The following is a 24,076-nucleotide window of genomic DNA, read 5'->3' as shown; positions in this document are numbered from 1 at the left end:
AACGTAGCGCTGCTGCCAGCTTGTTGGCACATGGGCCACTAACCTTTCTCCAGCATGCTTAGCGAGCAAGCACACAGCAGGTATTAGCCATTGCTGTCTCCAGTAAGCTTAGAGTAATCTTGCATCAATAGTGCCAGTGTGCAAGGGGGATTAATCTGATTTCCTCCTTTGAAAAAGACCCTCGCAATTTCATTCTGCAGGAAATTAGCAATCAATAGGATTGCAGAGGTGACCAAGTGGGTTCGTTCTGCCTGCTACATTACATCTTAGCGAATGTGTGGTCTGCAGGCAACAATATGAATGGAATCACTTTACAAAGCAAACAAATGCAGGATTTGTTAGGAATCTTTCATCCAGAGTGAAAGCTTTCCAGTCTTTGTAAAGACGGGCTCATTAGATTTTATCAGCACTGTAAGGATTCGGCGAATGAGCACAGCAATCATTAGAAAACAACAACAATTTAGGGGTGAAAACAGAAACGACGTGACTATCTTTGCTTTAACATTTCTCATATTTTGGTAATTATCTCTAATGTGAAGAGGAAATAGCAGGTAGGTGGTGAGAGTCCCTTCAATGTTTGAGTGGGTGATTTATCCCCCTCAATAATTTGCTCTCAGCCTATCCAGACTGATGAATATGATAAAACATGGCTTAAAAATAGTAAAGGCGAATAGATGAACAGACGTGCACACGGACAAAGCAATGGGCGAATGGCTGGATGAACAGATGTACAGATGGAAGGATGGACAAATAGACTGATGAAGCAACGCGTGAATGAATGAGAAAACAAATGTTAAACAAAGCTTGCTAGCTTTTGGTTATGCTGGGTTAGCTTTACCTTGCTAAGTTTCTCTGACTCTAAAACTGTTTTGTCTGGGTGGGACAAGAGACATCAGCCTTGTGGTCAGGGGAGTGCTTATGGGAGCGTTACCTAAGATTAGGGCTGTCCACTTTACACCCAGTGAAGAGAAATATGGTGACTCAGTACTTGTTTACTACTTACCTGCAAAAACAAGATGAACCTACTATTAACTAAAGAAAACACTAATTTTACCTATGTAATGATTTGTGTCATTTACATCCCTGCACACAGACTCATGGGAAATGTAGTCCACATTCACTCTGCATCTTTGCTGTTCCTTTACTGTAGCAAACTGAGCTGCTCCACTTTTCTAAATACTGTAAACTTAGCATGTGATGATGTGAGACGTCTGAAACCGTCAATCAAAGCATTGATAATGTACCACATGATCATGTCACACAATGCCATTTCAACCAACTAATATTAGTCATGAGCTAAAAACAATAAAAGATAACAAATTAATATTTTTGTACTACATTTCTGTGAGCAGCTGCACTGTAAAAATGATTTAGTGGTACCAGCTGTTTAAACGCCAGCTTGTGCCACCATTTATTCTTCTTTAGCCTGCTGCTGTCGTGATCTGTGTAGCTAGATTCGTTTCCTCCTCTCTTGACGCCCCCTAATTATACACAGAGCTTAGATTCATTTGGGATGCAAAGGATGAAAGTTACTTTAACATTAGTAAAAAACCTACACAGACAGACAAAAGACATATATATAAGGAGAAGCGGCTTAGATGATGTGTGTGTGTGTGTGTGTGTGTGTGTGTGTATTTATATGTGGACAAAGGTTTAGGGACACCTACAAATTACATCTACTGGAGCTTTTTAATTACGTCCCATACATCCAATCGATAGGCATTATTATGGAGTTGGTCCCCTTTTACAGCTATAACAGCTTCCACTCTTCTGGGAAGCTTTCTACACGATTTTGTGTGTCTTCATCCAGAAGAGCATTTGTGAGGTGAGAGATTGATGTTGGATGAGAGGGCTTGACTCGCAATCAGAGGTGTTTTATGGGGTTGAGATTAGGGCTCTGTGCAGGCCAGTCAAGTTCTTCAACATCAAACTCACCCAGCCATGTCTTTATGGGCCTTGCTTTGTGCACTGAGGTTCAGTCATGCTGGAACAGAAAAGGGACTTCCCCAAACTATTACCACAAAGTTGGAAGTATACAGTTGTCCGTCTTTGTCTCCTGAAGCATTGAGATTTCCTTTCACTGGAACTAAGGGGTCTAGGCCAACCCCTGAAAAACACCCCCATATAATTATCCCTCCTCCACCAAACTTAACAGAACCATGCTCAAATTCAGTGAGCTCTTTAGAATGATCAATCCTTTCGCAAATGTTTATAAATGTCTCTATAGAGCATATATATATATATATATATATATATATATATATATATATATAATTATGTTGCAGACAGCTCACAACGTGCTACTACTTGCATAAAAGTTTCACTGCTTAAAGCCAGCCTTAGTCCAACGCCATGTATGCAGGCCAAAATCTGAATATGCTGGATGACTAAAAGATCACTTGCTGGTGTTGGCCAGAGCACTGCTCTCTTCTGCCTGCGCCTGACACTTTTCTGTACAGTCTCTCTCATGAGAATGGCCTCAGAAATAGACCCCTTTAATGTTGTACCCTCGCAATCAAGTGCAATACACAGCAACTGCCATGCTAGCCCACTTTCCACCCACAGAGCACGAAAGCTGAAGACCAGCTTTGGCCTTGGAATCAACTATGGCACTTCGATTTATGAGGTCAACGAGATTGTTTTTCAGGTTTTGTTTTCATTTGAGCTGGACAAGGGCAGTTAATTTGGCTTTTGAAGGCCACTTGGATCTTATAGTCTGTCAGTGGAACAGCGAGATATTCTGCATTAACAAAGCTGCATTTTCTTGCATGCCTTCAGTAAATAGGCTTCTCTCGAGATAGCTCAGACTAAACTAATATTGTCAGAGACAAATAACATTGTGAGCCCCAAATCTAAAGTAAACAGAGCTGATTGAATCCACAATGGATTTTAAAGTACAAAAAATTACCAGTGTCTCCGTGAGTCTTTTTATCCCTTATTTCTTGGTGTGTCAGATCACACAAAGCTGCCAGGATGACCTCTAGGCCCTCATCCAGGCCTGGCAGTAAGAAACTGATTCAGTTCCATACAATTCCCAGAAGGTCTGCCAGTGTCATTAAAGCCTTCTATCCCCTCGTGCCTCTGCCTTTGAGGCCAATCCAATCTCAACAAAACAACACTACATGTGGTAAACACCTGTGACTTATAGATCAGTTCAAATCGACCTGGCCAACCTGGCCAGCCAAGGTTTAATCAAAGCAGAAATGACCCAGAGTCCCAAAGGATGGTCTCACCTGTAGGTCCAGCGCACTGAGTTTGCTCTTGTCTCCTGAGTTGCGTTTGAATTCCTCTATGGTCCAGGAGGGTTGTGGACGCTTGCCCTCTGCCACACTGGTCAATCGCAGGTCAGTGTAGAGAGGGCTGCCCTTGACATGGGACTTGACAGAGGGGTTGAAATGGTGGGGGCTGAACACCTGCTCGACCAGATAGGAGTCCTTGGGTGGCTTGGAAGACCGGTGGGCCTGGTGGGGGTCATACTGTCGATCGGTCTGTTAGGGATAAATAGGAAATATCAGTAAAGCCATTTTCAGATAAAAAACTAGCTGTCGCTAGCTTTATATAGAAAGCTGGCTTTCATTTTATTAATCACTTCTCACGAAACAAGTAAAGAAATGTTGTGGAAAGTGTAAAGTCTAAACTTTAATTCATAGCAAAATTATTTTTGTAAAAAAAAAAAAAAACAGCAGATGTTACAATTTGAATTTGAGGAAAATTTAATGTACTTGTGTTGCATAAAAACACGATTTTGTCATTTGTCAATTATAAATACAGCTACTAATGACACATTTGACAACAAATGCTTGGAACATCTCACACCTGTCATAAGTAACTATACTTGTAATTATATTATTGGGACACACCTCTTAATCATTTCATTCAAGTGTTTCATTCAGTCCCATTGCCACAGGTGTATAAAATCAAGCAGCTAGCCATGCAATCTGCATGCAAGCCTTACATCACTAAGCATAATGCCAAGTGTCGGATGGAGTGGTCTAGAGCATGCCACCACTGGACTCTGGAGCAGTGGAAATGTATTCTGTAGAGTCAGTGAATTATGCTTCTCTATCTGGCAGTCTGATGGATGAGTCTGGATTTGGTGAATCCCAGGAGAAAAGTACCTGCCTGGCTGCACTGTGCCAACTGTAAAGTTTGGTGGAGGAGGGATAATGTTATGGGGTTGTTTTTCAGGGGTTGGCCTAGACCTCTTCCCACTTCCAGTGAGGTGAAATCTTCATGCTTCAGCAGACCAAGACATTTTGGACAGTTATGTGCTTCCAAGTTTGTGAGAACAGTTTGGGGAAGAACCTTTTCTGTTAAAGCATGACTGAGCCCCAGTGCACAAAGCACGGTCCATAAAGTCATGGTGAGTTTAGTGTGGAAGAACTTATCTGGCCTGCACACAACCTTGATCTTAACCCCTTTGGGACAAACTAGAATGAAGATTGCCAGACAAACATCAGTGTCTAAACTCACAAAAGCCCTCCCGGATAAATGGTCAAAAATTCCAAAACTAGAAAGCTTCCCAGAAGAGTGGAAGCTGTTATATGTGCAAGTCCATTAACAGTGGATGGTATGTTTTACATACTACTTCAAAGTAAAAAGGAGGAAAATTGAGTTTTCTTTGATTGCCTTTTGAAAACAAGTGACCATTGAAGCAGGCATGACAACCTAGCTTTGACTGGTCAGCCTGCTGATTAATTTATCCATGCAAAGAACATTACAGTGACTAGCTCCTTTGAAATGCTGTAGTCTGTCAGTTTCAAACCTGAAGACAAAAATAATAATCTGTGTACGTTTCCAAAATTTCCAAAGAAATCACACCCTGTGCCTTTATGTGACCTCACAATTCAGTTTACGACACGCAGACCTAGAAGGCAAGAAACACCCATCCTTCCATACAGTGTAGTGTTTACAAGTTTGTGTTTCATTGGATTCAGCTGTTCCTTAATCCTTTACCCTCTCAAGTAACACAATACAATCAACTGCTATGTCTGCTCTACAGCGTACAGATAATATTAACAACAGTAAGATGGACTAACAGCAGCAATTGAAGACAGCCTGCGTCAGCCATAACAGAGGTTTTGGCTTGAGCACCAGGAGACACGACAATAAAATAGCAGTGTTGTCTTTGCAGAAATTATTCCTGTCTCGTTTACAGTGCAGAAACGTGTGCTTGTTGTCCATTATGCATCCTAGTATTTGTTAATATCTCTAACTCAGGAGTTTATTGGTATCCTAAGGGACTCATGAGATACTGCTGTAAAGATCTGCTGTATGATTTCATTCCTGCAAATGAAGTGGGCCATTATGCACAGCTTCTGCTTCACGAATTTCAATTTATTTAGTAATGTTTTAGACTTGGCTGTGAACTACACAGTGTGTCCAGTGCGTTTGTAGACACCCACTTTCTTCTGAAATGAAGGGTATTAATAGGTAGTTTGTCCTCTTTTGCTGCAGTAACAGCCTCTACTCTTCTGGGAAGGCTTTACATTAGATGTCAGAACATTACTGTGAGGATTTGATTGGAGTTCAGATGTTGATGTGGGATGATCAGTTCTGGATGGAGCTCCATTATTCCAGACAGTTCCACTGGGCAATGTGCAAATTCTCCAGAGCATCCCATACTATATGGGATAATGCTTTTCTATGGCGATTATACAAGCAGTGAGCAACACTGGATGCTTTTAGGTAAAGTATCTAAGCTGGTCTAGCAACAAAGAGAAGAGTATGTTATTAAAACAAAGGTCAGGCAAGGTCATAGCTAAAACCAGAAATAAGGTAAATCAGGTTTAACTGCTATTGTTAAGGAGAGAGAACTGAAAACACAACCGAGACGATGAAGTTCTGAGTTTTTAGATCGTTTTAGATTGCAGATCCATGTATCAATTTCTGCAAAGTCAAAAATCAGGCTTCCTCACTGGCATACAGATAAAAATATGAATTAAATGAGGCAGTGATCTCTGAGCGTCCAGTTCATTAGAAACATTTGCCTTGTATTTGCACTCTTTGGCCATTTTATCAGAAACGCCTACCCCACTAGTGCACTTTGTAGGCATACAGTTAGGGACGGCAGCCCATCCGATGCTGCACAATTTATCAGCTGACCTCTAGCTCGTTCATCAATAGACAGGGGCAATGATAAGACCATTTTTACCATCTGTACCCAAACATTATACAGGTGGTGCACCATTCTCAGCAGAGTGACACTGTACTGGTAGTGGCATGGTAGTCTGGCACTAGTATGAGTGTATGTACAAGACAGCTTACTTAACAAAGAGGCAAATCAATATTATGTATGTACAATGATAGATAATGAAGGTCCACATAGGTCAAGTCCATTGCGAGCAATAATGCTGAGAGTAAAGCTAAAAAAATGGCCGGGGTGAAAAATGCTACTCTACTTAAAGATTTGTACTATACTGTACTATAAGATATACAATTTACTTAAGTATTATCAAAGTTAAATACTAGGTTAAATAACAAGAGAAAAATTTATTTATTTATTTAAGTATTGACTGCAATGCAACACTATAAATTGACTGTTATTAAATCTTATTTATTGATTGATTAATTTATTGACTGCTATTTTTTAACGTTTTCACTGACTCCAATGAAAAAATACCTTTTTTTCTCTCCTTCCCTTTTCAAATGTATTGACTGCAGTAAATACATTTTTTTTTTCATTGACTGCAATGAAAAAATGCCTTCTGTCCTTACATTTTCAAATTGATACTACATTATAATTCAACTTTATACTTTTTGACTTTCACTCAAGTATATGTAAGGATCAGGGCCTTGAAGCAGGATACGTGTGCAGAGTAGCCTTATCAGGAGCAATCCATCAGGCAGGGTCACAACACAGACGGCCAACAACAAGCCAGGGAAATCCTTAATGAGCAAGGACACACAAATGTCAAAGAAATCAGAGTTAGACCACTTTTATATGAGCTCTGTTCAACTTTCTTTAGGGCATATTTGCAAAACCTTGAAGCTGTTCTGTACTATTATCACAGGTCACAGTTTTCAAGATAGAACCAAGAAGCTATGCAGGATTGTAGAGCCTATATGGGAGAAGTTTGCTTGTGCTTTTGGGTCTGATCATACTGTTTCCATACACTCATCATTCAAATTCACTATTTTCCACATAGGAAATTAATGGCACAATGTTGAGAAATTTATTAGCAACCATCTGGTATACAAGAACAATAGGCTTGCAACACCTTAGCAACCACCTGGGATATAGAAGCAAAAGCCTAGCAACAACTTAACAACTACCGGGGATACAATAGCAATAGCCTAGCAACACCTTAACAACCATCTGCCAACTTATATTTTATAATTTACATTGTAAGAGCACAAAGACAAAACACACTGGCAATGGCTGATATGGCTGTTTACCATCTAATTTCACTGTTATGCTTCTTTTTTCTAATGATAAAGGTGCTTGTTTAATTTCTTCTTCAGTCCACTGGAATCTCTGTCATGTTTCATTGATATGGCTGGCAAAGCAGCATGTGTGCAGTCACATGACAATTCTATTTGCATTTACATTGTTTATTCAGTAAATGGTTTATTTAGTTTATTTTATCCACCTGAAGCCAGCATATGTAGTTTGCCCACTTTATTCAATATATGCTGTTTCCATCAACTTATTTATCAATCAAACTGCCAAAAACACATAAATTGAAACAACAGGATTATCAAAGCAAAGCCATGCTCTTATGAAGCATTAGAAGCTATCTGACTGATAATGGCGCCTCCTTGTGGAGAATTTCCAGCCTGCTAAATGTGAGAGAGTGAGTTAGAAGCCAGGTCCATGAACTTTCTTTAAAAACAAGTGTGGAGTAAGGTTCCAAAATAGCAATAAATACAGAAAGCAATAGGACACGGCTGAGAATACTGGGATCTATCAGCAAGACTGCAAGGAATGGAGTCAAATCAAGCGGTGTATATACACCCTAGGATAAAATAGTCCCGAACAATCTGCAGGTGTGCAGGATTAGTGGGTGGAGCTACGGAGGAGCAGATGCAGATAATAACCAATGTGAGAGAGTGCCCAAGCTTTCTTCTTAGAGAGGAGACATCATAACAATACAAATCTCTCCAAAATTCCACTTTTGATTGAGAGATTTCAACACAGAACTTCCAATACTTTCAGTGAAGTATGATTTCGCTGCACTTTTTTCATCCCTGAAAATATGAGACAACGACAAAACACACCTTCATAAAAGACACCTTGTCAACTTGTATTCTCAAGACCGTGGCTATAAAGGAGACAGAAAACATATGTTACTGTTTACATTCAACGTTAAGCATTTACCCAAAGGTAGGACAAAGTTTTCTTCTAACAGTGATGACTGTAGCTCTTTGGACTTGATAGCAACAGTGTGTTGGACAAGTGGTGAAGGCCACTGCTGAATGAGCTGCTAATGTGTTGGCAGTAAAGTATGCTAGTTTCTCATGCATGCTGATCTACCAGGAGCTCAGACATTATACAGATAGCAAAAGTGACGTAAGATATGAAAGAAGTGAAATTACAGAGAACAGACAGCTTACAGCCGAATACAAGGTTGGAAACAAATTGTTACACGCAGGGAACAATGACACGCTGAAGGTTTTAAATTACTGCGAAGATCGGCTTGCTTGACTGATGAGAATCAGCTTATTGGTTTCTAGTGGAGATGGATGTGAAGCAGCCAAAAAAACGAAAAAGAAGATGCATGTGACAGTAAAAGCCTCTGTGCAGCAAAGACTAAGAACTAATGAGAAATTGTTTTTGTCTGGACGCCTGGAAACTAAAAGTGCAGGGCACTAATTGTCACATTCTTTGTCACTTGAGTTGTATAAAATGTTTCTAATTAACAACTAATGTTAGCACTTAGTGTTAGTGTTAAGGCATGTTCATTGAAATTAAATGACCACAGTAAGCACCACTGGCCCCGAGAAGAAACAGGTAACACTAACCAGACACAAGAAAATACTAAAATATACAAATAAGTTTGAAATATCCGCCTGATTGCATGGATTAAAGCCTGGATTGGAAGCAATGCACTTAGAGAATGGCAATACTAGAATGCTGTAGGCTGATATTGAAAAAAAGTTTATAGTTTATTTATTTGACATGGACATAATAATAGCTTTAAAACTGCAACACACAATTATGCATAAGCACTAGTGCTGTGTTTAGTATTTATACTCAAATGCTAATTTATAACTTGCATCCATGGGAGTCTTATTAAAACTTGAATGTTGGTACTAGAATACTAAAACATGGCACTAGAATACTGGTGGTACTGGAATGCTGAATGGTGGTACTAGTATACTATATGGTGGTACTAGAATACTGAACGATGGTACTAGAATACTGAAGCATGGCACTTGAATACTGAATGCTGACACTAGAATACTTAATAGTGCCACTAGAATGCTGAATGGTAGTACAAGAATACTGAATGGTGGTACTAGAACAGTGTGTGGTGATACTTGAATACTGAATTGTGGTACTAGAAGACTGAATAGTGGCACTAGAATACAGAATGGTATTACTAGAATACTAAATGGTGGCACTTGAATACTGAATGATGGTACTAGAATACTGAAACATGGCACTGTAACACCGAATGGTGATACTAGAATGCAGAATGGCGGTACTAGACTACTGAAGCAAAACACTTGAATACTGAATGGTGGCACTAGAATATTAATTGGTGGGACTAGAATATTGAATAGTGGTACTAGAGTACTGAATCATGCCATTTGAATACTGAATGGTGCTACTAGAACACAGAATGGTGGTACTAGAATGCTAAATTGTGGTACTAGAATAATTAAATGTGATACTGAAGTATTGAATGGTAGCACTGGGGTAATGAATGGCAGTACCAGTAATAATGAATGATTTTAATAGCATACAGACAGGTGCTACTACAATGTTGAATAGTGGTACTAGAAAGTTCAAATGCAGTACTAGAATGCTGAATGTTAGTAGTAGAATACTAAAGGATGCTGCTAGAATACTGATAATGGCAGTAGAACACTGAATGTTCAGTGCTGGTACTTGAATACCAAACGATTGTAGTAGAATGGTTCTAGAATAAATGAGTTCAGACTGTCGCAACTGTAACAGTGCAAATGACTAAATCTGCAAACCACTAGAGAATGCATTTGAAAAGCAGCCCTTAATGCTATCAAGTAAATGAACAGTAGTAGTCCTGAAGGAGGCCATATGCAATTTTGAATGGCATAAATGTAATAGCTACATGGTTTAATCAGTTGTAAAATATGATCTCTTCACCTGCTCTGATTTATAACCTGCCTGGCCTGAACATGATTTATGAACAACAGAAAGTATTTACATAAAATGACTACATTGTAGTCTAAGACTGCCAGCACAGTCCATATTGGCTATAGAAGGACAGCAGGTAAGAGAATGAATGAACACAAGATTACAAGATAGACTGAGGAAGAGTTTGAAAATTACATGTTGCATCTTCCACTGGACCAAACAATAAAAGAACATCAGGGGAAAGCAGCAAAGACGAAACAAGAAGAAGAGAAAGTGCTTAAGTGGTGAGCTTTAGTGAAGAGTGATGGTAGCAGTCGCTAATATATCAATTTCCCCTTTTTCTTTTTTTCTTTTTTTACACCCTTTGGAAACAGCTGCATTATATGCTGTGTGTTTTTCATATTTCATGACGATTAGAGCAACAGAACAAGTCCAAATGAAAAAAAAAACATCGTTACATTAACATAAAAGTTATAAATTCTCATAAAAGGTAACCAATTTGTTTAATACTGCATTACATCACACAAAACGCTGAAAAATATCAGTCAGAACAAAACCTGCATCTCTGAAAAAAGCATTTTTAATTTGAACAGAAGTTATTGGAACAAGATTTTTGTTTGACTAGCTTAGGAACACGGTGGTGCGGTGGGTAGTGCTGTCGCCTCACAGCAAGGAGGGCCTGGGTTCGAGTCCCCGGCTGGACGACCACAGTCCTCTCTGTGGGGAGTTTGCATGTTCTCTCTGTGTCTGTGTGGGTTCTGCGGTTTCCTCCCGCAGTCCAAAGACATGCAGTTAGGCTGTTTGGACATGCTAAATTGACCCTAGGTGTGAGTATGTATGTACGTCTGCCCTGCGATGGACTGGCAACATGTCCAGGGTGTATCCTGATGTCTGCTGGGATAGGCTCCTGCAACCCTGAGGGAGAAGTGGCTTGGAAAATGTGTGTGTAACTTTGGAACATTTCTTTTGGTCAATTCCTCCTGAAATGCTTGGTCAGAATGTGCTTCATGCTGATTATATGTGTAATGAGGAGCGAGGTAGCGGACGCATGTGTGGAGGTAAGCGACTTTTATTGAGGGCAAATCCAATATCAGGGTCGTAACGGTCCAGGGTCATAGAGCCAACACGAACAGATTGAGTTTCTGACATGACAAACAGCTGGACACGGCAAACAACACCAACACGACGAGCACACAACGACCAGTGAAAACGAAGGGCAAACACAGGGCTTAAATACACAGGGGCAACGAGAGACAGGTGAAAACAATCAGGGGCGGAGTTACAAAACCAAAACATGGTAAACCAAAACACGAACACATGGACAGGACTGGGTGGGGCCAATCGTGACAATATGCTGTATATTGTCACTGTCACAACAAAACCTTGTATCTCCAAAAGACTAACGTCACAGAAGATGGAAAAAACTTTTAAAATACATGTTTTTCCAAGCAATTTTAAAGCATTATTATTGGTCCATTCTTCATGACAATCTAACTCAATGTTTCAGTTTTCAAATTCCATTAAAAAATAACCACAAAATTAAGGTTTTGTCCCAGCAGCAACAATAAATTTAAACATTATGAATGGGCCTGACATTCATTCCCTGTCTCGCTCTATGTGTAAAGCTCCTGTGGGGTGTTACTCTGCCCTTTACCAGCTCAGCCTTGCCTGGACTCAGGTGCAAATTAAAAAAAGACAGCATGAGTGACCAGAAAGCGGGGGGCTCAATGTTAGCCCAGCTCAGCACTCAGGAAGAACCAGCCAGGGCTAATCAACATGCAACACAGAGCCAAATCTAATGCAGCATATGCTGAGGATGTCAGCTAGAGTAGCTCTCAAAGGAGCTGAGAGAATTTCAGAGATAAAAGTTGTTCTAAGGGCAGGTCTGCCTTCAGGACTGTTACATTTTGCATGGTGTTTTGAGCTAAGCATGAGAAAAAGACTCTCTGAACAACACTACCTTCAAAATAGCGAGATGGGGTATGGGGAGATAGCGAGATGGGGTAATACCAAGTTACAAACTAAAACGTGAAATTTTTAAGTTCCAGATTAACTCCAAAGTCAACAGTCACTCAGAATCAGCAGGAAGATTCCTGTTACAAATGTCAGTAATGTAATCTAGACAAAGTGCTAATACTGTGGTTAATATATAAAAAACGCACTGTTGAGTCAATAATGTGACATGAATATGACTGGCCTTAATTTTCTTAGTTTTTTTGTTATTTTACCAAAACTAGTTTCATTTTACATGAACATCCTGATTCATCAGAGCGTCCAAAAAAGCTCATCTGGAGCTACGATTGGTAAGGATGCTCACAGCACACTGTGATTGGTTAGAGGGCTTAATTACGTATAGCAGCCTTCTGTCATTTCAGTATTGCAAAGGCCAATATTGCAATAATATAAAAAGACACATTATATTTCCAAAAGTATTCACTCACCCATGCAAATCATTGATTTGTTCCAATCACTTCCATGGCCACAGGTGTATAAAACCAAGCAAAACTACCAAACCCTTCTCAAAACTATCATAAACCAATGATTCAGACAGTGTATTTATAACCACTTCATGTAATAACTTTCTGTGATGGGGGTTTTTAGAGGTGGATGTCTGGTTCCCATCACCACCACTGTGGACCACCACATCGAACCTCTCTGATATTCTTTGTTAACTGTTGTGTCACTTTTCTTAATAATTGGTAGAATTACCCCCTTAAAGGACCACTCAAGGGCTTTTCAGCCTAATTTCTACAGATAAAAAAGACAGACAACGCGTGTCTTGTCCTTAGAAACTGAAAACAAAACAATCATAATTGAAGCCAAAGAAATATGTCAAAATTTCTCTTCTTGGTAGTCGACCATATGCTACAAATGAAGCAGGTAAGAATTACACTGTTAGAAATAAAGGTTCTGTGCTGGTACATTAGTCGTTCATCAAGGTACAAACAATGTAAATGTTCCCTCAAACTACAACAGTGGTTTAAAGGTGAAAAGTACATATTTGTAACCTTTAATATCCTAATGTTTTAAAATAGAACTAAAATAAAAGGCCTGGAGACAAGACAAGGAGTGTGGTGTCAACACAACTTAGACAATATATTATGGTACAGTTATGGTCCCTGACTAAAGGTACTGAGATGTACCCTTGAGGTGACTACGCCAGTGACAAGAGGGGGACTGCCCCAGTGACAGTTTCGTACCTTATAGTTTATAGGTAAAAAATATGCTAAATATGCACAACAGTGCATCAAGCATGTCATGCATTCAGGATAAAGTGTGCAAACTAGTGCGGAAGCCACCACTTAAACCAAGCAATAACAACCCATTTATGAGACTACGGTCTCCCAAGAACACCATGTTTAACTCAATCCCTGTTAAGTCAATCCAATTACCTCAATCTTCTGACACCAAGTTCTTCTTATATGTCTAAGCACAATGTTAATTACATGTCATGTTAATTACTTTTAGGATTTTTCACTTTAAGTCTAGCCGCTCCCGTGCTATTCCTATCCGTTCCGCAGAATGCTCTTAAAACTCGGATTGTGTTGAGCAACAGCACGGCCGTCTGTCAGACTCATCACATTCCAGCCTCGCTTTAGCTCCAGGAACAGTTTGTATTGCAGTTTTCCGAGCAGCGGCGCTTGCTAAGGAGCGAATGTTGTGTTCTGAGTGAGGCTCGAGATGACAGCTCGCTCGTGTCTTCACATACATTGACAGCTCAGCTGCTCTCAGAAACTGCTTGATTCACCAGATGAGCCTAGGCCTTTTGGAGGTCAAGCTAAAGAAACTAATAAATAAATATATATATAATAAATAATAAATAAATTTGATGATCTTTGGAAGTAATAAAAGGCAGGAGCAATGAAAGGCTCTCTGAACCATCTTTACAACCAAGCAGAGTGGAGGATCAGGGATGTATAACAACATCTAGAGATGGTGATTCATTTGACAAGGCATGAATCATTGTTCTACAGCAAGATAACAAACCCAGTCACTTTGTTGTGAAGGTCAGGACATACTTATTTATTCCAAAAGTGCTGCTGGGGCTCTCAGACCTCAACATCACTGAATGTGTTTTAGATTATTAGCAGAAAATACAAAAACAACATCTACGACTGAACTTTGGAGGTGTGGCTGCAGATTTCTTTGAAAAACTGAAAGCGAGTCTCCTGAAAAGAATGGAAGCTGCCATAAAAGTGAAGAGTAGATACAATAAATCCTGACCAAAATCATATCACATTTAGTTGTTAATGCTTCTTGGTAATTATCTGTTGTTTTCTGATAATTTACTTACACTGAACTATGAATAACTTGTATATAATGGCAGTTTTGACTGGAAATTCAGTAAATAAATGGATTGTTTTGTGTCACTTATGCACTATTGCTTAATACATATGTGACGAATTATTACTGAATGTAGACAAAACAATTAAATATTCTGACCATAGATATTTACAAGGATTATTTCGTGATCTCTGTAAAGACGAAACATTAATAAGCATTAATAATCACCTAAATACAAACAAAATCATCACTTATAGGGTACTTTCTCATAGTAGGTGTCTGTCCCAAACCCTAACCTCTAAATTTAAAACTTGTAAAAATTACACCTTAAAATTGGACTTACACCTTTTTTTTCTATAGATGTTTTTGATTTATTTTAAAGTGGAGTTGAAAGATTTGCACTTATGTTTCATTTTCAAGTAAAAAAAAAACTTTTTTCCTGTTACTACTGGAACACAGTTTTATTCTGTAAGCAGAGCCTTATTTTAGCCATGCCTCTGCATTTTAGAGCAGGAACTGAGACTGCATCCCTGACCCACATGGCCACATGGTGGGCAGTTAGATCCTAATGTTTTGAAGCAAATATGTCCCAAAGTTTGAAAATCAGTGTGAAGCATCAAGAATTATCACTACCGAAACACATATTTTCTGCAGTTTTATGATTATTATTTTTTTGTGTTTTAATTAAAAACATGATGACTTTATGCATGTACAAGTGTTCAAAGCAGTGTTTGCTAGTCATGTACTGGCAAGAGTGTTTGAATTCTGCTCACACTTATCTAAAATTGTCACTACCGAAACAGTCACTACTGAAAGATTTGGTAGTGTTATAACTGTTTTGTAGTGATAAAATGGAATCAATCTTTTGTTTTGATCAAATAAACATAATTATAACACATATAAGTCTTTACATATATATATATAGGGAACATATTGTCATGTTATTGTATCATATAGGGCTTTAATATATCCATCCATTTTCTAAGCCGCTTCTCCGTCAGGGTCGCGGGGGGATGCTGGAGCCCATCCCAGCAGTCTTCGGGCAGAAGGCAGGATACACCCTGGACAGGTCGCCAGTCCATCGCAGGGCAGACACAGACAGTCACTCACACCTAGGGGCAATTTAGCACGTCCAATTGGCCTGACTGCATGTCTTTGGACTGTGGGAGGAAACCTGAGAACCCGGAGGAAACCCACGCAGACACAGGGAGAACATGCAAACTCGGGGAATCGAACCCAGGCCCTCCTTGCTGTGAGGCGACAGCGCTACCCACCACGCCACCGTGCCGCCCGGGCTTTAATATATATGTATATAATAGAGAAAAGTGTGAGAACCAATGAAGTGAAGCTTCTTTCAGCCCTCTGTCGTGCTGTGGGTGATTCAGCTGCTGAACTAAATCATATCTGTGCACAACAGCGCTGCTCTCAGAGCCTCATTTCTAACGCACCGAGCTAGGACCCTCAAGACCCTCTACAAAAACATCCCTCCTTCTCCAAACACTATTTCAATAAAAGCAGCTAAACCGCTTGTTGTTGTATTACATAACGCTTGCAAAAGAGAATGAAAAAACACAGAGATGTCCAACACTCTGTTAGCCAAAAACATCCATAAAACACTGTGTGCACACTATTAGCCTCTCCCTGTTGCATTACTGTGTGAGAGTTTTGATTAAGTATCGGTTCCCCGAGGTGCCATTCAGAAAAATGAATCAGAGGCTGCGAGACTCCAGAGGAAGGATTTATGGCAGCCCAACACTCATCAACTCCCCAAAAGAGGAGAAGCGCGAGAGGGGGAGCGGCACAGGAACTGGCTGCCCTCCACTCAGGCGCCCAGCCAAACAGAGCAGAGAGACAGAGAGAGAGAGAGAGAGAGAAAGACAGGCAGAGAGAGAGAGAGAATATGTTCTAAAGAAGTTGAAAATGTTGATATCTGTATAGTTGTTGTGTCAGCTAACTGAATTTGAATCTAGCGTCACTGCTGGACTGAGAATAGTCCACCAATGAAGGACTAGAGGATGATTAGCTCATACTATACAGCAACAGTTGAGCCATTGTCTCTGGCTTTACATCTACAGGGTGGACCAACAACGCACAAAACTCCAGCAGCACTGCTGTGTCTGTTCCATTCAGACCAGCACAACACACACTAACACACCACCACCAGCGTTACTGCAGTGCTGAGAATGATCCACCACCCAAATAGTACCTGCTCTGTGAGGGTCCATGGGGGTCCTGACCACTGAAGAACAGGGTAAAAGGGGGCCAACAAAGTATCAAAGAAACAGATGGGCTACAGTCTGTAACTGTAGAACTACAAAGTGCAGCTATACAGTAAGTGGAGCTGATAAAATGGACAATGAGCGTAGAAACAAGGAGGTGGTCATAATGTTATGCTGATCAGTGTAGCCTCACGTTTGTCCAAGTTGGCACAGTGGGTAGCGCTGGCGCCTCACAGCAAGAAGGGCCTGGGTTTGATTCCCCGGCTGGGCGACCAGGGTCCTTTCTGTGTGGAGTTTGCGCACAGACATGCAGTCAGGCCAATTGGACATGCTTCATTGCCCTTGGGTGATTGTGTATGTCTGTCTGTCTGCCCTGCAATGGACTGGCGACCTGTCCAGAGCATATCCTACCTTCTGCCCAATGACCGCTGGGGTAGGCTCCAGCGACCCTGAGCGAGAAGCGAATGTGTGTGATTTTGCCCAAAATTGCACATTTCTGAAGTAGATTTTCAAATTTCAGAGTAGAATTAAACAAAATCCAAGTTCTAGAATATAATACTCATAACCAAAGACTAGAAAACACATCTATAAAGAGCATAAAAATGTTAATATCTATGTAGTTAGCTTTGTCAGCTAAGTGGTGGTAGCTAAATGTGTTCAAATTTGGCTGAGGAATGGAACTAAACGGAATATGACAATATTGTAAAATGAAAAAGGCTGTAACAGAACAAGGTGAATAAAACGTTGTCTCAGCTATTTAATGCTAACTGAGCTTGTCTTAAATTGCAAATTACTGATGCTACACAATAAAATCAATTAGGTTAAGAGACCCTTATTAGTCCCACAACGGGTAAATTTCACCTCCGCAGTCTAACCCATCCGTGCAGTGAAACACCACATACGCACTAGTGAAGACACACACTAGGGAGCAGTGAGCACATTTGCCCAGAGCAGTGGGCAGCCCTATCTGCAGCACCTGGGGGTTAGGCGCCTTGCTCAAGGGCATGTTAGTCATGTTCTGTCGTCTCAGGGGATTGAGGCGACCTTCCAGTCGCAAGGCTGGTTCCCTAACCTCCAGCCTACAACTGCCCCTAAAATAACAATATAACAGAATAAAAGTGTTCCAGAATAAACTGTTTAAAGAAAACTGTCTACAAGTCAAGTGTTAATATCTAAATAACTAGCTGTGTCAGCTAACTGATGCTAACTGAGGCCAGAGTAATAAAATAAACAGAACATTACAATTATTTAAAATAAACTAGAATAGAAAGCAGACAAAGACTAGAAAGCATGAATCTGAAGAAGGTGGTAATGTTGATATCTAGGTAGTTAACTGTGTCAACTCATTTATACTAACTTTTTGTTCAAAAATGCAAAATAGCCAGAAAAAAAGAGAACAAACTATAACAGGATAAAGTCAGGAATTAATGGGAATATCGATATCTATGTAGTTAGCTGTGTCAGCTAACTAATGCTAGCTGAATTATAATTAAGTTATATTATAATTATAATTAAGCAAGAGAAATATAATAAAGCAGAGGTTTGCAGTATTCTAAACTAAAATATCATAAAACATAACACGGAGAAGGGAACATGTTCTGAAGAACAGGCAAATGTTCTGCGTAGTTGATAAATACAAAGCAGAGAAATAAAATACTATTTATAAACTGTATTTAAGCTTCTCCAAGCAGCTTTTCTGCCTTTTCTTTGGGCATTTGGCTTTAAGCCAGATAATCAAGGATAGGGGTCAGCCGGAGCTCAGCTAACATGTCACTCATTTAAATTGAGCAGGCATACAAGCGTGTTATCTCAGTATTAGAAACACAAAGGTGCTTCTGCTCTTGACGGCTCAGAATGTCACAACTAAGGTCAAGACCTTATTTCAATTACCTTTAGAGGCCACTCTCTGAGATGACGTTACAAATCACTTGCCTTTTAACATTTCTCGGACCTTTCCAAGGACATGATAGTAATTACACTCCTTCTACATTCTTGCTAAAGTGGAGAAAAGCAAGCACGGAGTCAGGAACGTGGATGTCCTCCACAATCTTTATCAGTTCATTTGCATTCAGGATTTGCGATGCTCCACTGCCCTCTGTTTAAGCTGATGAATGTGTTAACTCTGGAGGTGGTAAAAGCTCCACAGTGACGAATTCTCCTAAAGCCTTATGCCACCAGCGTACCTAATTTGACTGCATTTATCTTTCAGCTCATTGTGGCCTTACAAAGGCAAATCCAGTACTCACTGAGCTCATAAAATGAAGAAGGGTTTGCTGGTATGCTGTGATAATTGCACCACAGGACCACAGTAACTTCTCACTGTTGCAAAAGGGATGTGCTGTCAACTAGCATTTTTACCGAATGATGCAGAGGAATGTAGCTAGGGGAATTTAAGAAACTAAGCAGAACTCAATCAAAATACATACCCATGGAGAAGAACAATGCTGGGCTAAGGTCCCCAGTGTAGGTTAGCTTCAGAAGAGAATAATATGCTTAGCTCTGTAGCTCTGCATCTTATGTAACGTGCTATAAATCTGTGGTGTATTGACTTTCCTGGATCTCTTGGAAATTGCAATTCATCAGTTAGCGAAAAGAGTGCACCAAACAAATCACCACAGCAGGAAGAAAAACAAGCACATCTTTGTATTTATTACCTCTTTGGCTTTCCTGTGTCTTTCCTTGCCTTCTCCATGCCTGTCCTTCTCCTTAACTTCCTCCACTGGATGGCTAGAGTAGGAGACAGTCCTCCAGTCTCTAGGTGAGTTGGTAATGCTGGCCACTTTGGACTCTGTGGCACTGTTCTCTTCTGTCAGAGACCTGGATGACCTGCGGGTGAACATGCTCTTTTTTAGTGCTTTCACCCTAAGGCTTTCGCTGCCACTAGCATCCGAGCAGCACCACTCTGAATTTGTGTCCACTTTTACGTTGTGCCCTGTTGTGTGGCACTGAAATACATGAGGCGACAGGTTCACATCCGTCTGGATCTGTGGTGCCATGCCGCCATCATCGGATTTCCTGTTTGCTTCAGGTTCTTGAATCTTTTCGTCCAGCCTGGTGAGCTTGGAGAGCACCTGGGAAATCTCTCCACGCACTCCTGAGAGAGATTCAAGCTTCTTCTCAATCTCACCAATCCTGAGGACCAGTTTGCAGACACTTGCTTTAAGCTCATCATCTGAGTTCTCAAGAGAGTGGAAGAGACGGTCGAGCTTGATGGTAGACTTGCCCAGTTTGATCGTGTTGCGTTCGGGTGAGCTATCACCATCAGACTTGGTCACCTGAGAGAGTGAGCCATTACTATTGTAGCAGGATGACTGGGTGATACCGATGGAACCACACACGCTCATATCATCCAGGAAACGAAATATGTCACTAATGTCATCGCTTACGAGCTCACAATCCTCCTCTGAGTGTTTGAAAGGCCTCTCACCATTCTTGTTGTGGATGCTGTAGTCTTTCAGCTTCCTTTGTTCAGACTGCTCTGTTTGTGTCCCTACACTAAGGCCATTGTCTATGGTAGTAGCCTGGATCGATGGACAATTGATACTCTTGTCCTTGAACCTCTTCCCACCTTCTCTCTTTTCTACATTTGGACCGCAAGCAACAGAGGTCATCTCCTTCATCTTCATCCCATTAGACTTCTTGGAGAAGCCTGCAGGAGAGGCTGTGGACTTCTCTTTGGCACACTGAAAGTGTTGGTCGTTTTCCATGGTGCTGATGTTATGGCGGTGATTGTCTTTTGGCACCTTGTTGTTCAAGAAGGACCTCTCAAAGTCAGGGCCCTCCTCAGTGTTCAGGCTTAAACTCTTCACGGGCCAAGCTGGCTGCCTGCTCTGTCTCCCAGATGTCCTCCTGGTGTTCACACACTCAGTGACTGTGGTTGGTCCAAAATACGTGGATGCCTGCAAGTCATCAAGACTCTCATGCTTCACCTTCGTTTTATTCTGAATGGGTGAGCTGACGGGTTCAAAGTAAGGGTTGCTGTATGGCAGCTCAAAGCTGTGATTAAAGAAGGTGGGTGGCTTGTGCAACTCCCTTCTGTGGTAATCTCCACTGCCTCTGGTGCTGGTTTTAGTCTCTGTGGAGATCACATGGGGAGAAAAGGCAACAAGGTTATGAAAGTCTTCCTTGAAGATATTCCGCTTTTGCACGCATGAGTGCACAGTGAAAGGTTCCGAGTTGGGCAGGAAAACATCCTTGCCACTTGGGTTGATGTTCAGAGATTCCTGATCGGTGGTGGACTCACTGTCAATGTCCATGGGGAAGTAGGTGCTCTGCATCTCACATGGAGGTGGACTGGCACTGGCATACTGAGGCAGATGCTGCAGCTTATCCAGCGATGCTGCTCTACATTTCAGATCCTTGGAGACTCCCAGGAGGAAATTGGGGTCTGAAGTTGGCATAAATGTCTGACAGTTGTTGCACTCCGATTTGGGGCAGGGCGACGTCCGTGAAATGTGATGACCCCTTCTGTCGGGGAAGTCATAGGCTCTCTCACAGTCATTGTACTTATAGACATCTGTATCAGACCTGCAGGACTCAAAAGACTGGTTCTTATGAAACTTGGGTCTATGACTCATTGGCAACTTGTCTTTGGCCATTCCTCCATTCATCTGGATGAGGTTGAACATGGTGACAATGTCCGCAGCCACCATAAGCTTCTTAGACTGCTGATCTTCCACCGAGCACCTCATCTTGTCTTTAAATAGGGTAGCAGGGAAACTCGGGTCCAAACATGCTGTGTAGAACAGCAGGCTCCTCAGCTTTGCCAGGTGGACCAGGTCAAAGCGGGCACACAGGGATTTGCACAGATCCTGATACGACACAGTGCTGTACTTGGTGTCTAGTTCCTCCAAAATCCGGACAAGAAAAAGGGAATACTCTGGCACTGCATCCATTACTGTGGGTGCTCTGATTCTTATCTTAGAGAAGAGATGATAACCTGCATGGAGAGATTTAGGATTAGTGACTGGGGATACAGTATGGCTTTCTGCTGATAGATGTTATCTATGAACCTTATTCCTGCATGAATGATCACTAGAATATATATTTAAAAAAAAAAGCTGTTGAGATCTTTTAGACACTTTTGACTCCAACCACATACATTAGAAGGACATTAGCAGACTAACAAAACCAGAGTCACAGCAATGTTATCTACTTGCAAAGAGGAAAAAATGCATGCACGCAATGCAAATGATGGATAAATGAAGGAAGAAACTGAGTTAGAGTTCTTGGCTGCAGAGCAGAGGGGTAAATACAGTAACAGTTTGGAGAGAGGGAATGAAAGGCAACTCAGCAGCATTTCACCATTCAAAAGACACGGCTCAAGATCCAAAGTCAACTATGAGTAGAAAAAAAAAACACATGAACACACCTATTTGACGGTCCCATCTGGTGTCCTCCGGATCAGAAAAACTGAGCTACGCTCTGTGAAGCACACGCTGGTGTGTGGCTTGTCGCTCCAGCGTGCATTTCATCCGTCGACATTCCTGCAGTGCAATGGCAATAAATAAAGGAGGACAACTCCAGCCCAGCCGTTCGCATCCTTCAGCTTCTGCTCGCCGTTCCAAAGCTGCTCGTTTGCTTTTGCTCTCTAGAGTACCGCTCGCTTTGCGCACGGGAGGGGGAGGGGGGGTGTTGGCGGATGGGGGGGTTGTTGGGGTGAAGGGGAGGGGGGCTTTGTTTCCACCTCGAATGACGTAATCACACCTAAACATACCAAGATTTGTGCGCGTACAGGGGCAGAAATTGATCTGGATGTACCGCACCCCTCCTATAGCGCGGGTCTCATAGCGCAACCCGTTCAGCTCAGTTCAGTGCCATGTGTATGGTCATGTCTATTGTCCCAAAGCAGCTTGTACAGAAATCAGCTCAGCCCCCCAAATGAGCGTCACCGGGGGAGGCAGCATCAGGAAAAACTTAAATACCATAAAGAGCACGAGAAAGAATCAATTAGTCAAACCAAGACTGATGATCTGATATTGCTTAAGTGAACCAAATGCATTACATACGAATGCTTTTCATTTACTCGAACTATTTGACTGCATGCATATCATCTCCAGATCAATACATCAGCCAGATTAAATCTATGAGTTGACTTATATTTGGCAATAACTGTGCTGATTTCAAATTTCATTCAGATTTCACAATATTTCATACTGAAATGTTACAGTAAAAAAAGCATCATTTTATTGTGAAATCAGTTCATTTGAAAATATTTTCTATAAGAACACAGAAAATGACATTGAAAAATCTGTTAAATATTCTGTGTATAGAGTCATATGCAAAAGTTTGAACACTCCTGATCAAATTAGATGTTTTTTTTTTTTTTTAAGTGAAAATAAGTTAACGCCTCCTTTAAAGGGCAGCGAACCTAATGGCATTAAAAAGACATTTTTCTGCAATGTTAGTGCATATTACAAAGAATTGTTGTGCACATTTGAATCCAGTACATTCAGTGTGTATATATATATATATATATACATATATATATATATATATATATATATATATATATATATATATATATATATATATACATATATCAGTGTTCATTCCATATATATCAAAGTACTGAATGAACTTAATTGTTAATGCCCATCTATCGAGTAGTTTTTGTTGGTCATCCTCAACCCTTTAACGGTGACTTTCAGTCCATATATATCCAAGTTCATTCCATGTTTATCACTGTTCAGTCCATATATATCAAAGTTCATTCCATGTTTATCAATGTTCATTGTATATATATCAAAGTTCATTCAATATGTTTTTTTGTGATATGACTAAAGACATTATCCAGTAATATTTAAACTGACAAGAGCATCTAGTAACAATGCATTTTACTTTATTATGGAAATATTTCTCAGCAGACACCCAAATCCTCCAACATAACTTGCTTAGCTTTGATAACTATCATCCATTATCTCTTGGCATCTGTTGCTTGTAGTTTTATGGGTACTGAAGTGTTCTGCCCAATCGTTTATATTTGTCCCATCAACTTCAATAGTGGTTCCAGATTCACTACCCGCAAGCTATCATTTTTTGGAAGATGTTGCAGCCCACAAATCAATATCACATCTGTGCCTGCTTGGCACTTTGGATTTGGTTGATGGCACACGGAGATGGATTTGGGGATTGGAGGGTTAAACGGAGCACAAGATGAAGGTGAGCTGCTCAATTGAAAGTTTCAGACACCTACTGTACTGAACCTCGCCTAGTAATGCCACCAATTAGAACACGTTTATAAGAAATTTAAAACCGCTGGGATTTTCCCACCTTTTGGGCCAAATAA

General features: G+C 40.7%; 1 protein-coding gene across 1 annotated transcript in view; it reads right to left on the bottom strand.

Moving 5' to 3' along the window:
- Positions 1–22,417, bottom strand: part of minar1 (membrane integral NOTCH2 associated receptor 1) — a 38,388-nt gene extending 15,971 nt beyond the window's left edge. Inside the window, exons 1-3 of the mRNA XM_017699563.2 lie at positions 22,160–22,417; positions 19,443–21,727; positions 3,234–3,488 (exon numbers count right to left, since the gene is read on the bottom strand). Coding sequence (XP_017555052.1) covers positions 3,234–3,488; positions 19,443–21,683 — 2,496 coding nt within the window. The 5' untranslated portion in view covers positions 21,684–21,727; positions 22,160–22,417. The remainder of the gene's footprint in view (positions 1–3,233; positions 3,489–19,442; positions 21,728–22,159) is intronic.
- Between the last annotated feature and the right edge of the window lie 1,659 nt (positions 22,418–24,076).

Source organism: Pygocentrus nattereri, chromosome 15 (genome assembly GCF_015220715.1).
Source record: "Pygocentrus nattereri isolate fPygNat1 chromosome 15, fPygNat1.pri, whole genome shotgun sequence".
NCBI lineage: Eukaryota > Metazoa > Chordata > Actinopteri > Characiformes > Serrasalmidae > Pygocentrus > Pygocentrus nattereri.
Note: the sequence above shows the minus strand (reverse complement) of the source record. Positions and strands in the feature narration are given on the sequence as shown.